Here is a 13,958-nt window from a genome sequence, read left to right on the forward strand (position 1 = left end):
AAAAGATTTGGTAATAACTTTATTGAATCAGGTGAGCACAAGGAACAAGGAAACTGCAACATCAGACCCCAGAGATGCAGCAGCTCGAGGGAACTCCCAGCAGCACCTCCCAGGGAACTCAGAGCTGCTGATGGAGAAAACTGAAACCCAAGGGAAGACAGAAGATGCTCCTGCAGGGAAGACATTTCACTCCCTGAACTTTACAAACCAAAGGGATGGGGAGAGTTGGTGACTGGAAGTGGTGGCAGCACCCAGCCCCCTCTGGGGTCCCTGCTCCAGGATCCTGAGTGAGGCAGGAACAGGGACTGCCAGGGACTCATGCAGTGGATGAACAACCATGCAGCAAATCACCTTCCCCAGCCCCTTCTGGGCCAAATCCAACATGGGCAGGTGTCAGAACAGTCTTAAATATTCAAGAAAAGAAACCCAAAGCACTTTGCAGCCTGAGAGCAAGCAAAAATAACACATGTAAGGCAAGGAAGAGTGGCTGTAGGCAGGAATAGCTTGGGAAATACTCTGAGCTGGATTTCATAGAAATGATGCTGCTTGAAAAGCTGTGTTTCATCACTACAAATTACATAAATTAATTTCAGCTTTATTCCTACACATTAGAAATAACTAAACCTGGAGATGGGAGAGAATCAGACACTGAACTACAGCCATGGGGGGACTCCTGGCACTCCCATCACCTCAGAGGAGTCACTTCAGGAGGAAGACATCCTCCCCTTCCTCAAAAATGGAATTTGGGGGTGCCAGGGAACACGAGCAAAGCTACATCAGCCTGGTGTTAAGTGAGGGAGGTGCAGGTGTCAGACCACTGTAAACAGATAAATGCACTTAAAGGCACTGCAGAAAACATGGTCAGTAATCAGCAGCATTTAATGTCCCAGGATGCTGTTGGGAGCTCCCACCAGTAAAACATCCAAGAAATTAGAAACATGGCAGTCATTAAATAAAATTCCCGTGTGCTTTACAGAGAGTAAAGCCTTAATGCTGTTACTGTACATGCAGGGCTACAAAAATCAGTTTCTTCAAAGAACTTTACAGAAAAAGTCAGAGGCAACTCCAAATCTTGCACAGATCAGCCCAATTCTTCAAGCAGCAGAATTGACTCTGTTTGCAGAAAGGAAAACTCTGCAGCCCAGTGTTTGCAGCTCTCCTGGTCACACACCCCAGTGAGCAGCACTCTCTTGCACCTTTTACCCCTGACTAGTGTGATCTTCACTGAAATAGCACAAAAAAATCAGAATGTTATAGGGAAGCCACTTTCATTCATTTCAGTGATCCATAAACTTCCCCCACCCCAAAACCAGAAAGAAACCCCCAAACCAGAAGCTTATTCCCCTATTGTGTCCCCTGTCATTCTGCAGATCCAAAAGGATTCCCAGCTATTGCATGTTCCAGGAGGAAGGAGCCCTGCCTGCCCCCTGCAGCTCAGCCTAACCCCAGCCCAGATTTGGGAGCTCAGACAGTGGGTGGGGACGAGCTCTGGCACATTCCCATGATCCCTTTGCCCAGGAGCACTTCCCAAATCAGCTCCTCGCTGCCTCAAGGGCACCAGCCCCCAGCTACTGCCAACCCTCCCTGCAAAGTGCCCATCCCCAGGCAGAGCCCTGGGGAGAGCTAACTGATGATCCTGCTGATTGCCTGCAGAGAGGGGAACTCCTCATCCTCGATATGCAAAGCTTTGTGGGTGACCACGTCCTGCTGGGTCAGCACCTGCCTGCACGTGGGGCAGATGTAGCAGTCGAGCTCAGCAGGGGAGTCCGTCTGCCAAACATTCTTTTTGTTCTTTTTGGGTTTGTTGGAGCTTTGTTTCTCCCTGATCCTGAAGTCGTTGTGAGCAGAGAGCAGTTCCTGCTGCTTGGCTGTGTCTGGAAGCAACACTAACAACTCCTTGAAAATCTTCTTGAAGTTTTCCCCCAGCAGTTCCCGGCAGCTTTTGTAATACTGAGCTGCAGAGATCAGCCCCTGCAGGAGACAGGGAAAGGCAATAATCAGAAGAAAATAACTATTTATCTATTCAAAATCCTACTGGAATTCAGGCCTCCCAGAAAGGGAGGCTTTGGGAACCCACTCACCTGTCTGAACTGCCCAGAATGAGTTTTAAATTTATTGAACTTGGACTCGTCGCTCTGAAGAAACTCTTTAATGGATTGGATGAGCTGGATGTTCCTCTGCTGGAAGTTCTCAGGTATCAAGTATGATCCATGACAGGATTTTGGCCTGTGTTAGAAAAGACCAGAAGTGACCCTGACACTGGTTTGTGTCACACAAAGATGATGTCATAATTAATCCCATAAATGGACATAAATTACAAGGCTGTTCTGGTTTACAGCTGCACAAAAGCAGCACACAGCTGTCTTGTCAGGATAATAAAATATGGGATTTCTGTATCACATTCCAGCTTTACACAAATAGAATGTTTAAAATCCAAGTTTAACGTGGTCCCCATGAGCTGCTCTGTGAGCTGGGTGCACTCAGAAGACCTGAGCAAAGACCTCACCAAGAATAAACCAACTGATAATGCAGGTTCTGTATTAAACTAAGTTTTCCCTCCCCTGTTCCCAGAAACTCCCCTTTCTGTCCCAAAAGGAACCAGAAAGCAGCTACAGGAAATATCAGAGCAATGAAGGTCACCAAGGAGAGCAAACCTCAGCACCTTGCTGCTGGGACTCCCACAGAATTGATGGGCAGTAGAGGAATGTTGGAGCTGCAAATTTCCAAATAAATCCAAAACAGACCAAGGTCTGAGCAGCCAAAACACTGCACAGGTTTGCAGCTCCTCTGTGTTGTAACTACACACAGCTGTTTTATCCAACCACAGCACCCTGGGATTTCCCAAGGGGAGTCTTCCCCAGGCTGGCCCTGCTCAGAGCCACCCCTGTGTGCTGTTTGAAGGCCCTGTGACAGGAGGGAGGTGTGAGGTGTCCCACAGCCCCTGGCAGGCCCCTGACTCACTCTTTCAGAGCTGTAGTGACGGGTTCAGAGATGGTGGAGGATGGGATGACAGCGAAGCCCGGGGGGGGTTTGCTGACAGGCACCGACAGGCCCGGAGGCGGAGGAGGGTTCTTCAACAGCACCACGGAGTTAAAGCCTGAGGGAAGCACAAGGGACAGGAATTAGAGCACCCACAGACCCCTGGCTAAAACCCACACCAGTGCCTGACATGCTGCAGAAGCACCAAGAACAGCCTGCAGTGCAGACATCACTATATTGGAGAAAACCTAAAAAAAAACCTCCTCAAGAAGCACTTTGGGAGCAGCTGATGCTCCTCTACAGAGAAAGTGCTTTAATTATTCATTTACTTTCTCAATGAAAAATAATTTTGAAAGCCCACTCCACGTCACAATGAAGAACACTTTTGCATTATTGAAGTGAACACAAAGCACAGGAGGAGGCAGTGGGGCTGCCTGGCCTCTCCCAGCAGGAGCTGCACAACAGCAGTGCCGGCGCCTCCCGACGCGATCCCACTGCCATGAAAACCACTCCAAGTCACGTTTGTTGCTGTCTCTCTGCTTTCACAAGGTCATGGCTAAAAGCACTGCAGGAAACCTCTGCCAGCACAGCCTCCAGTGGCCAAGGAAGTGAAGTGACAAGTGCCAGCAGGGACAGGACCCAGCCAAATTCCCTCTGCCTGCAGCGACTTGCAAGGCAGATCTTGGAGCACAACACATGGACAGGTCAGCCCTGGAGACAGGGAAAAACCAGCTCTTCATCCATGAGCCACCCCCAGTGAGCAAACACCTCCAGCTGTGAGGCAGAGCTGATTCCCAGAGGACATTCCAGCCCCCCTGTGACACCCAGGCTGCCTCTGCCTCCTGAGCCCAACCTGGCAGAACTGGTGGCAGAACCTCATACGAGAGCCAGGACTTGCATTTTCTGGGCTCTCCCCAAGCAAAGCTGGCCATGCCCAGCAGTGCTTCCCCATTCCTAGAAGTGTTCAAGGCCAGGCTGGAGCAACCGGATCTAGTGGAAAGTGCCCCTGCCACAGAAGGGAGTGCAATGAGATGATCTTTAAGATCCCTCCTACCCAAACCACTCCATGACTCTGTTACCCATTCCCTGCTTACCTGGTGGCGGGGGCATCCTGGCTGATCCTGAGCTCCCAAGAGCTGGGAAGTCTTCCTGAGGTAAGGGGCATTTGTTAGTCACTGGGGGCTTTTTAAGGCCAGGGGGCTCTTTGGGTGCAGCACAGCCAGCTGTTGGTTTCTCTGAGTGCCCATTGACCACGGCCGTGGCTCTGTCGGGGCCGTGAGCAGCCGGGAACACCTTGCAGGGCTGCTCTGCCTCTGGGGGCTTCTCTGTCGCTGGCCTGGGCAATGGTGTCTCCTGGGACGGGCGTGGGGACGATGGGCTCTGCTTCTCAACCCCCATCTTCTTCTTCTTGCCCACTTTTGTGAAAGTTTGTGAGGTAGAAGCTGCCAGCAAGGACGAGACGTCGAACATGGTTGGGGCGCTGCGGATCTCCTGGGTGGTCAGGCCACCGGCACCGTCCTCGTCATCCGACTCACAGAGTTTATTGCTCTTCTTGCTTCCTTTGGAGGTGTTCAAGGATGGTTTTTTGGCTGGCTGGTTGACACAGGGGTTGCTCATGGCTTTGACCACGTTTTTATTGGAACTATTATTCCATGCAGATGTGATGTGGGTTACTGTCTTATTGGTGGGCTTCACTTTGGACACCAGGGCTGGGAAATCCTCCTCCTGGAAGGCTGCCCTCCTGGCAGTCGCTGTGTATGTCAGAGACATCCCTGATGAGATGGTGGGAGCTGCAGAGGAGGACAAGCTTGGGAAATCTTCTTCTTTAAGCTTAACCAGTGTTGGCTGGGCAGGGCTGTGGGGAAGGGAGAGGGTTGGAGTTACTCAGGCAGCAGAACCCCAAGGGACAGCACAAACCCACAACTCTCCACTCCTCCTCAGACTGTCACTCAGGGTTACACAACAGGAGTTGGACTGGATGATCCTCGTGGGTCCCTTCCAGCTGAGGATATTCCACGATTTTATTCCATGATTCTAAGATCAAGCCAGGAGCTGCAGCAACACCCAATGCTGCTCATGCTGGTGAGCAGCACAGAAACAGCTCCAGGCAGGAGGGGACAGGGCAGGGAAAACCTTGGAGGGATCAAATGATCTGGAAAATTATTTTCCCCAGAAATGCAGAACGCATCAATCAGCTTCTAAATGTGCTTTGTCCCTGCTGCAGCCCTGCACAGACTCACCCTTGCAGAGGTCCTGCTGCAGAGCCGATTGCTGGAAAGTCATCCTGGCTGAGCACTCCATTAGCAGCTGCTTCTTTTGGAACAGGGACAGAAAGAAAAAAAGACATGGTTTTCAACCCAAACCCATTCATTCCAGAGCAGGGGCTATCAATGGCCATGACAGCAGCACTACCAAGGCCTATTTTCAGCACCTGATGATGTCATTAGCTGACATTCCAGAAGAACAATTTCAATCCAAGCATCACTATTTCCTCCAATTAACTTTGCTGCCCATTATGTCATGGCATTCAGGAAATTCATGATACTCTAATGAGTAAAACATGGGGAAGGCAGAATCTTCTGAGGGAACCTTTAATGAGTAAAATATGGGGAAGGCAGAATCTTCTGAGGGAACCTTCCAGAGATGCCCTGCAGCTGCAGGACCTGCCCAACACTCACCTGTGACATCATTTGAACACTTTGGCACACGTTTGGAGCCGAGCACATCGGGATCCCTCAAATCCTCCTTTCTCCCCCTGCTGCCTTCCTCTTTATCCTCCACCCTCTTCTTCTCTTCTTGACGTTTGGCTGCCACAGATGCCCTGACTGCTGCTGCAACATCCCTGTCTTCTTCTTCCCTGCAGGACAGAGCAGATTCCCTTGGTCAAACAGCAAGGATCACAGAGCAGCTGCCTTGTTGCAGTGTCACCTCTGCAGTGCCAGCTCCAGTGACATCCCTGATCTTGTGCTGCCACCTGCTGAGAAACCCAAATCAACCTCACCACTCCACCACAGCCAGGCAACATTTCCACCCTGGATTTCCAAGTTCCATGTGTGGGAATAACAATCTAGGCCAAAAGAAACTGGGGTGAACTGGGAGAGACAACACTACAGATGCAGGGGGCACCTGTCTCTCCCACTCACTTTCAAATGTATGGAATCATCCTTGGAGGCCACAGGAACTCTCTGAGATGTGGCTGGGCATAAACTCTCAACACATGCACAATCCACATGCACACCAACACAGGAGTGTTTTGGGATGGTCTTTGTTCCCCAGTGGAATCACCAGTAATGAAGCAGTTGCCCATCCAGCAACAAAAAGTAGAAAAGAAGATGTGCAGGATGTAAAAAGCACTGGGGTCTGGTGTGGATGAAGATACATAAAAATGGAAAGTTTCATTTCAATACTTAACCCTTTTCCTTTTCCAAAGCACTCAGTCTGGCCACACAGAGATCTGTTAGTTCAATGAAAAGCATGGTCCTTAGAACAGGAATTTCATGACTACCCAGACCAAAAATTCCATTAAACCTGCAGAGACTTGTCACCTACTTCAGAAAATCCTATTTAGAGAAGTTTGCATAAAATCAGCTGCTGGAATTAATTTAGGGTTCTGAGTTTATTTAACTCACAAGTTGAGGGTCACACTGTTTGCTTCCTGAGCTGAAACCTCACAGAAAGCAATTCCATGATGACCAAGCAGGTAGCCAGGACACAGGCTTGGACTGGAAGCCCTCAGCTAAGGATTCACCATGGTGACCTCCAAATTTTGTACCACTTCCTTCCTCCTAATTCACCAAAATATTGTGACTTGGCAAGTAAAAGCCACCACAAAATGAGGATAAAACTCCACACAAGGTTGTACTACTCACCTCTTGTACCTCCAGCTGCCTCTCCTGTTCTGCTGGTTCCCTCGGCTGCTCAACCTGCCTGCCCTCCCTTGCCTGTTGAACCTGTCGACCTCCTCGTAGTCCTCTGCACCTACAACACCTGAAACAGGGGACAAGGATGATCACAGTTATTTCTCTCATGTGGGCATCACACTGTTCCTGAAAAATGCAAAAATATACTGGTACAAATAAATTATCTTCATTTCTTTCTGATGACCAAGTCAGCAGTTCTCTTAAGATTACCTGTCCTCATTAAACTCGCACAAAGGGAAAAAATCCTACAACAATTCAGGCAGGAGGGGATGTCTGAGTATCACCTGCTGCAGCCCTTTACTCAAAGCAAGGCCAGCTCTGAAACTACATTAGAAGGCTTTGTCTGGGCATGATGTCTTCAACCTCTGTAACCTCTCAGACTGGAGGGGTTTTCAACCTCTGCAACCTCTCAGGCTGGAGGTCTTTTCAACCTCTGCAACCTCTCAGGCTGGAGGTCTTTTCAACCTCTGCAACCTCTCAGACTGGACGGACCTTCCAAACTCTGCAACCTCTTAGGATGGAGAGGTCTTTTCAAACTCTGCAATCTCTCAAGCTAGAGAGGTCTCATCCTCTACCAAGCTCTTGCTGCTGTTCCAGAGCTTGTCTACCTTCTTTGGGAAGAACTTCTTCACAGCTATGAAATACCCACTAACTATTCTCAAAAACTCTCAGCGACTCTAAACCACTGGGCGGGAAGGACCTCAAAGCCCATCAGGCTGCTGGGCAGGGCCATTTCCAGCAGAGCAGGCTGCTGCAGGGATGGATCTGCCCAGCCTGCCCCCATCCCCTGCCCTGGCCAGCTGACCGTCGCCGCGGCGCGGGTGCCGGGGGGCGTAGGTGAACTGCAGGTCGATGTGGCGGTTCTGGCGCGCCTCGGCGCGGCTCTTGCTGTGGCAGGCGCTCTTGTGGGCCTTGTAGTCGATCTCGGTGCGGAAGGCGTGCGTGAACTGCTCCGAGCTGCAGCGGCCCTCCTCGCACAGGAAGTGCTTCTCCCTGAAGTGCTCCCGCAGGTACTCGTAGTCACTGGGAAGGGAAAGCACAGAAATGAGCCTTTCCACACTCGTAGTCATTGGGAAGGGAAAGCACAGAAATGAGCCTTTCCACACTCGTAGTCACTGGGAAGGGAAAGCACAGAGCTGATCCTGCCCACTCTGTGACACAGCCACTCCCAGCCCTCAGCTTTAGCTGTCGTATTTTTCAGATTCTGCACTGCATTAGTGTACAACTCTGAGCTCCATATAAAGTTCTCCTCACAGCTCAGTCACACAAAACAATCCTTGTACACCCCCAGAGTCAAGGACACCGCTGCAGTGAATTGAGGAGAGCAGTCTGGGAGAATGGGACCTGGAGCTGGAATTGGACAATTAACCCCAAGATGGAAATGGATCAAAACTCATAAAAGTGTGAAAACTCCTAAACCAATATCCATCTTGGGTGTAGCTCTGACCAGGCTCTTGTACTGCCCAAGGTGAATCCTTTGAAGACATTTTAATTAATTCCCACTTTATTCCTTTAACTCTGTCTAGCCTCTGCTCTAGGAAGCCTCTCAAGGCATCAAGGGGAGTTGAGGACAAGCCCTGGTGGTTCATTTGTCCTTATCCCAGGGATGTTTTCCAGCTGACTCTGCTTCTATAGGGCCAACACAGACCTGGAAGCACCACCCAGATGTCAAACCAAAGCCCCTGGCTGAACAGAGCTGACCCCTCCCAACGTGCTCCTCTGATGGCACAAGGCTCCTCTTACAGGCTTCAGTGAGGACAAGACCTGGTGGTTGGTTTGTCCTTATCCCCAGGGAAGTTTTACAGCTGACACCATTTCTGTACACATGATCCAGATGTTAAACCAAACCACAGATGCTCAGCACATCCATCTGTGCATACAACAAAAAAGTTACCTCTAATCCCTTTGCACACAAACCTTGGAGCAGCAGCATCAAGGAATCACAGAATTCAGGCTGGAAAAGACCTTTAAGACCATCAGCCAGCACCAACACCATGTTCACCACTAAGTCATGCCCCCAGATGCCACATCCACATGGTTTTAAACACCTCCAGGGATGGTGACTCCACCATTTCCCTGGCTAACCTCTTCCAATGCCTCACAACCCTTTCCATGAAGGAATTTTTTCCATTATCCAATCTAAGTCTCCCCTGGTGCAACTTAGAAACGCTGCCTCTCCTCCTGTCCCCCATTAGAGGTAACACACTAGACAGTTACTGTCAGGCTGCAAAACTAACTTTCAATAAAGAAAATTTTAAAGCATGAATTAGACTCAAAGTGAATACTTTGGCTATTTATTATGGAATTGCAACCAACCTTATGCCATTCCTCCACTCTGCTTTCCAACACTACTAATCCCCTAAATTCAAAGCAGATCCAAGGAATTTTACTTCAAAATTTAAGCTGGAAAAAACCCAATTCAAAGTAGACCCAAGGAATTTTAGTTCCAAATTGAATCTGGAGAAAGGCCCCATGCCCATGATGTGCTTGCCTGTAGTACTCCTGAGCCCCCTCAGAGTCACAGAAGTGGCAGAAGTAGTGATCCCTGCGCAGGTGTTTCAGCAGCTCGTCGTTGTCCAGGTAGCGCTCGTCGCAGAACTTGCAGAGGGGGTGGCCCCGGTGGGAGGTGTCATCAGGGTCCCCATGGATCCTGTGCCGGGCCAGGTCCTTCCTGGAATACCATTTCCTCTCATAGGTGAAGATCTGGAGAGCAGGGATGGTGTTAATACTTTTCTATTTATAGATTTGTATTGTTTCCTGTGGATGCAGAACTTAACGGAATAAGCCAGGTCGTGCTCGACTTCTCCATTCCCACCAATATCTAAAATTTTTGGTGGACAGGAAATAAAATTCAAGTGATGGATTCCTTCCTGGAAAACCATTTCCTCTCACAGATGAAAATCTAGAGAGCAGGGATGGTGTTAATACTTGTCTATTCATAGATTTGTATTGTTTCCTATAGACACAGAAACAAGCCAGGTTGTGCCCAATTTCTCCACCTGTAGGGGTGGAAGATTTGTTTCAAAAAGATGCAGTTTTGCCACCAACACTTAAAATTTTTGGTGGACAGGAACTAAAATTCAAGTGATGGGTTCAAATTAAATCTAATCTGCATTTCTCTGAACACTAGAAATGGATTTAATTCATTTTTTTCTGCTTTGGAATATTTTTATGTGGTAACAAGTTTAAATTATAATCTCTGGGGTGGAAAAATCCTAACTATGGATTTATCAACAAACAGTATTTTGCATTCTTGAATTTAAAAAGCCCAAGTGAGCTGTTTTACTTTCCTCTCACAATAACCACCCCAAAATAGCTGCACACAGAGGATCCACTTCAGTGAACAAATTGTGCATCACAAGTCAACGTTCTGTCCCCACCACCACGTGAGCTGTTTTGGTAGGAAGGGTTCTGGAAACGCCAAAAAGATCAACCCAGCCTTGAAAACAGAATATCCTTTATTTCTGGCCTAGACAAGGACTGGGAAATTGCTCTGGGAAAAGGTTTGTTTGGCTTTGCCAAGGCTGATGGACTGCAGCTTCCACAAGTTTAAGAGTTTCTTTGCAGTGGGTACAAGTAACATAGGACTTTTTTCTTTGAAATATTAAAAAAAAAAAAAAAATCTCTACAATATTCTGAAATTAAAAAGCAACAGTTTTAATATTGTTTGTGAGAAAAAATGGCAAACAAGTTCCCTCAGTGCTGGCTACATATATTGAACATGAAGCACCTCCAAGGACACCAGAAACCAAGGGAGGTCTTGCTCTCCTTCCCCACTTCCTTTCAATCAGCTCCAGGGATTCCAAGACCACAGGAAAGACTCAGCTCAGTTTCCAAACTTATTAGGGTTCATTTAGGTAAACCTGGATCCCATCCTTTTGGCAGCAAACTCCAGTTCACCTGGCACAAACCAAGTGTGGCACCACCACTGTGGGGTTTAATTTAAAATCTGGAGAACCTCCAGACCCTCTTCATTAATCAGTTTATGGAAGCAGAAAGGCTTAAAATAAAGCAACTGCCTCACTGCAGGAAGAGAGAACTTAAAGAAATCCTCGCTGTTCTGCTTTCCCATCTTCCCAGGAACTCCTGGAGGTCATGGAGGGAAACCCCCTCCTTCCCACACATCCAAGCACAGGCCCTGCTCACCTTTAAGTGTTTAACACAGAGTTTGCAGCAGAAGAGCTCGTGCTGCTTCCTCATGTGCTGCTCCAGATCTGCAAAGGTGTTGAAGGGCTTTGCATCCGGGCACAAGAAGCATTCGTGCTGCAGCAGCTTCCTGAGGGATGAGAGAGATTCCCAAAAATGATCCAACTCCCCTTCTGCACCCTGACAACACCTTCAGTAAAACACAAATGTTCCATGCCTGGCAGAAGGCTCCAGCTTTATGGCTGCCCCTGCAATGTGCAGTGAGGGTTGTGACCTGCTTATTCCAGGAGTTCTGCTGGATGGCAGGAATGGGATGGAACCAAATTACACCAAGGTTCCAACTGCTGGAGAACAGCTGAGCAGCCACAGAGGAGGAACCACACTGCAAAACCAGGTAAACTGAAACAAACCCCTCCCCTGCTGGAGCTGATTCCTGCAACATTCACATCCAGCTCCATTACACTTCCCACTGTCAGAAAGTGAGGGATACAGTGGGGAGAGAGAAAGAATTGTATTAGGAAAGGAAGGAAAAGCCCCACCCCAAAACCCCAGCACACAATGGTTCCCAAGAAGAGTTGAGCACTGGTCTCACTGGGAGACTCCCACTCCCTCACTCCCATAAATATCAAGCCATGCAAAACTGTAAATGTAGCAAAGTCACATTCTCAGCCCAAATCGGGGTGAATGTAATGCTCAATTCTCCATGCAAAAGGTTTGACTGCTACCTCTTTTCCTTTCCTTTATGTATTATCTCAAGCCCTCCCATTTAAGATTGTTATGAAAAATATTTGTAGAACACAATGCCAATGCCACGTTTTTATTCTGCACTGTTTTTTTACTTCACCTTTGTTCTCTCCCATTCAGAATTAAGATCTTTGTTTGAAGACAATGGAACTCTTCTGCAATACTTGGCACACCTGGATTTGGTTAGTCCTTATTCAGCACAGCAGCAATTACAATTATAACAGTAATTAAGACTGTATCAATTTCCACAGCAGCCATGCAAGGAATGGGAAAGTTTTCAGCAAGTTTGCTGCTGTTAAATATGCCAAAGACGACTTTTATTGAGAGAGCAAAGCTTGTGAGTTGTGTTGGTGAATCCAACACCGCAGCCCCAAGGATCTGCTGAGTGTTCAGTGCCCTGCTCCAGGACTGTCACCTTGCCAAAAACACCTGCACGGCAGGCAGGTGACTCATGTCCCCAGCTCCTGAAAGGCCAGGAAACCACAGCACCCCTCCCTCCCACAGCAGCACTTCCTGCCACGTGCTCGGGGACATTCCAGGGAGGAGCCAGCGCTCACCTGTACAGCGCATAAACCTCAGCATCCATGAAGTAAATGTCATATTTCTTCTCATGCTGCAGCTGCTGCAGGGCGATGGAGGAGAAGGACGGGAGTTTCCGCCCGAACACCACCTGTGGGGTGGAGCAGCAGCGGGATCAGCTGCGGGATTCCAGGCGGGCACAAACCCCGGCAGCTCCCCACGCCCACAGCCTGGTGCCAGCCTCAGCTGTCACCTCCCCCGGGCACTGTCCCCTGCTGTCACAGCACATCTTATCAACCCTCCAGGGAAACCTGGATTGGCCCAGCCTGGCCTCTGGAGTTTGAACGGGGTTAGGAAATGTTTCTGCTCTGTTTTGCTCCCACAGCTGTTCCCAGAGTAAATATCCTCAACCAACACAACCCCTTCCACAGCCAATGCCTGGCAGGAGCCCTGCCCTCGCTCCTCCCCGTCTCCTGGAGGATCACACGGGAGCCTGGAGTCTCCAAGTGACAAGTGACTCGATGTCTAAGGGTGACAGGGAAACCACTGGTTCTTCTTTCCTTAACTCCCAGGAAAGCGAGGAGCTAAACACACAACATTTGCTGAATTAGCTGTACCACACACTCCTCTCGGGGCACTTCCTTGCTCCCAACTGCTCCAGAACACATTCCCAGCCTGGGAATTACTGGGGCAGCAGCAACATCTAGGTAACAGCTGGAGTTATCACCCCCAGCCCAGAAAGGCTGGGACATAAACACACTAAAGAAGTTCAGTTCTTACAGCAAAAGCTGCGTTATAAATCCACAAATAGATTCCCAGAGAAGCTGTGGAAGTGTCCACAGCCTGGCAGGGCTTGGAGCAGCCTGGAACAGTGGAAGATGTCCCTGCCCATGGCACTGGATGGGCTTTGGGGTGCTTCCAATCCAAACCATTCCAGGATTTTAAGATCCCTCCTAAGAGCAGATACCTCCTGGAGCAGCGAGCAAAGACTCTGCTCTTTGCTGCCAGAGCGAGCCCTGCTGACTCCACACCATCAACACTCACTCTAAACTCCATTTTCTTCACATTTTGTTTTCCACTCGCCCAGGCGGCGGCGGCACCACCGAGGGCGGATAACCCGGGCCGTCCGTCCCCGCCGCTTCCACCGAGCCCCTTCCCCGTCCGCCCCGAGCCCCAGAGCTGTCCCGAGCCCCAGAGCTGCCCCGAGCCCCAGAGGAGCCCCAGAGCTGCCCCGAGCCCCAGAGCTGCCCCGCCCGGCCCGAGGTCCCCCCAGCCCCGGGCCCGGCCTCACCTGCCGCAGCTCCTCCCGGCACACAGCGCAGTACCGGACGCCGCAGAGCGCCCGCATCCGCACGGAGCAGCGGTAGCAGATCGGGTGCTCGCAGCGGCCCAGGGCCACCACGTCCAGCTCCCCGCAGCACAGCACACACGGCCCCTCCGCCGGGCCCGGCCCCGCGCCGGCCATGGCGGCCATGGCGGCCTCGGCCCCGCGCCGCCCCGCCCGCACCACTGAGCGCGGGCTAGAGCGCCGCCCCACCATAGAGAGGCGCGCTCACACAGCGCTCACAGGCCATAGAGCTCCGCCCAGAGCGCCCCGCGCTGCCGGAATTGATTCCCCCAACAGCGACAGCGCCACCCCACGGATGTCAC

At 50.1% G+C, this 13,958-nt stretch overlaps 1 protein-coding gene across 2 annotated transcripts; it reads right to left on the reverse strand.

The window, feature by feature from the left end:
- Positions 1 to 6: 6 nt before the first annotated feature.
- ZNF598 (zinc finger protein 598, E3 ubiquitin ligase) lies at positions 7 to 13,869 on the reverse strand. 2 transcript variants are annotated; one of them, XM_079320604.1, is made up of 12 exons: positions 13,600 to 13,869; positions 12,347 to 12,459; positions 11,046 to 11,175; positions 9,391 to 9,602; positions 7,705 to 7,922; positions 6,849 to 6,966; positions 5,658 to 5,836; positions 5,220 to 5,292; positions 4,074 to 4,834; positions 2,962 to 3,097; positions 2,082 to 2,226; positions 7 to 1,971 (listed from the first exon to the last, which is right to left on the reverse strand). In XM_079320604.1, the coding sequence occupies exons 1-12, from the start codon at positions 13,846 to 13,848 to the stop codon at positions 1,624 to 1,626; spliced, it is 2,682 nt and encodes an 893-aa protein (XP_079176730.1). In that variant the 5' UTR covers positions 13,849 to 13,869; the 3' UTR covers positions 7 to 1,623. The 2 variants fall into 2 exon arrangements, with proteins under 2 accessions (XP_079176730.1, XP_079176731.1); XM_079320605.1 differs by having other exon boundaries at positions 5,220 to 5,289; positions 13,600 to 13,833.
- Positions 13,870 to 13,958: the final 89 nt, after the last annotated feature.

Source organism: Erithacus rubecula, assembly GCF_903797595.1.
Source record: "Erithacus rubecula genome assembly, chromosome: 17".
Lineage (NCBI taxonomy): Eukaryota > Metazoa > Chordata > Aves > Passeriformes > Muscicapidae > Erithacus > Erithacus rubecula.

Excerpts from the sequence above, each read along its gene's own strand:
- ZNF598 (XM_079320604.1), bottom strand. The coding sequence starts at position 13,848 with ATGGTGGGGCGGCGCTCTAGCCCGCGCTCAGTGGTGCGGGCGGGGCGG. Across the intron at positions 11,176-12,346 it reads GAGGTTTATGCGCTGTACAG|GAAGCTGCTGCAGCACGAAT; the intron begins GTGAGCGCTGGC and ends CTCATCCCTCAG. Across the intron at positions 6,967-7,704 it reads GCACCCGCGCCGCGGCGACG|GTGTTGTAGGTGCAGAGGAC; the intron begins GTCAGCTGGCCA and ends CCCCTGTTTCAG.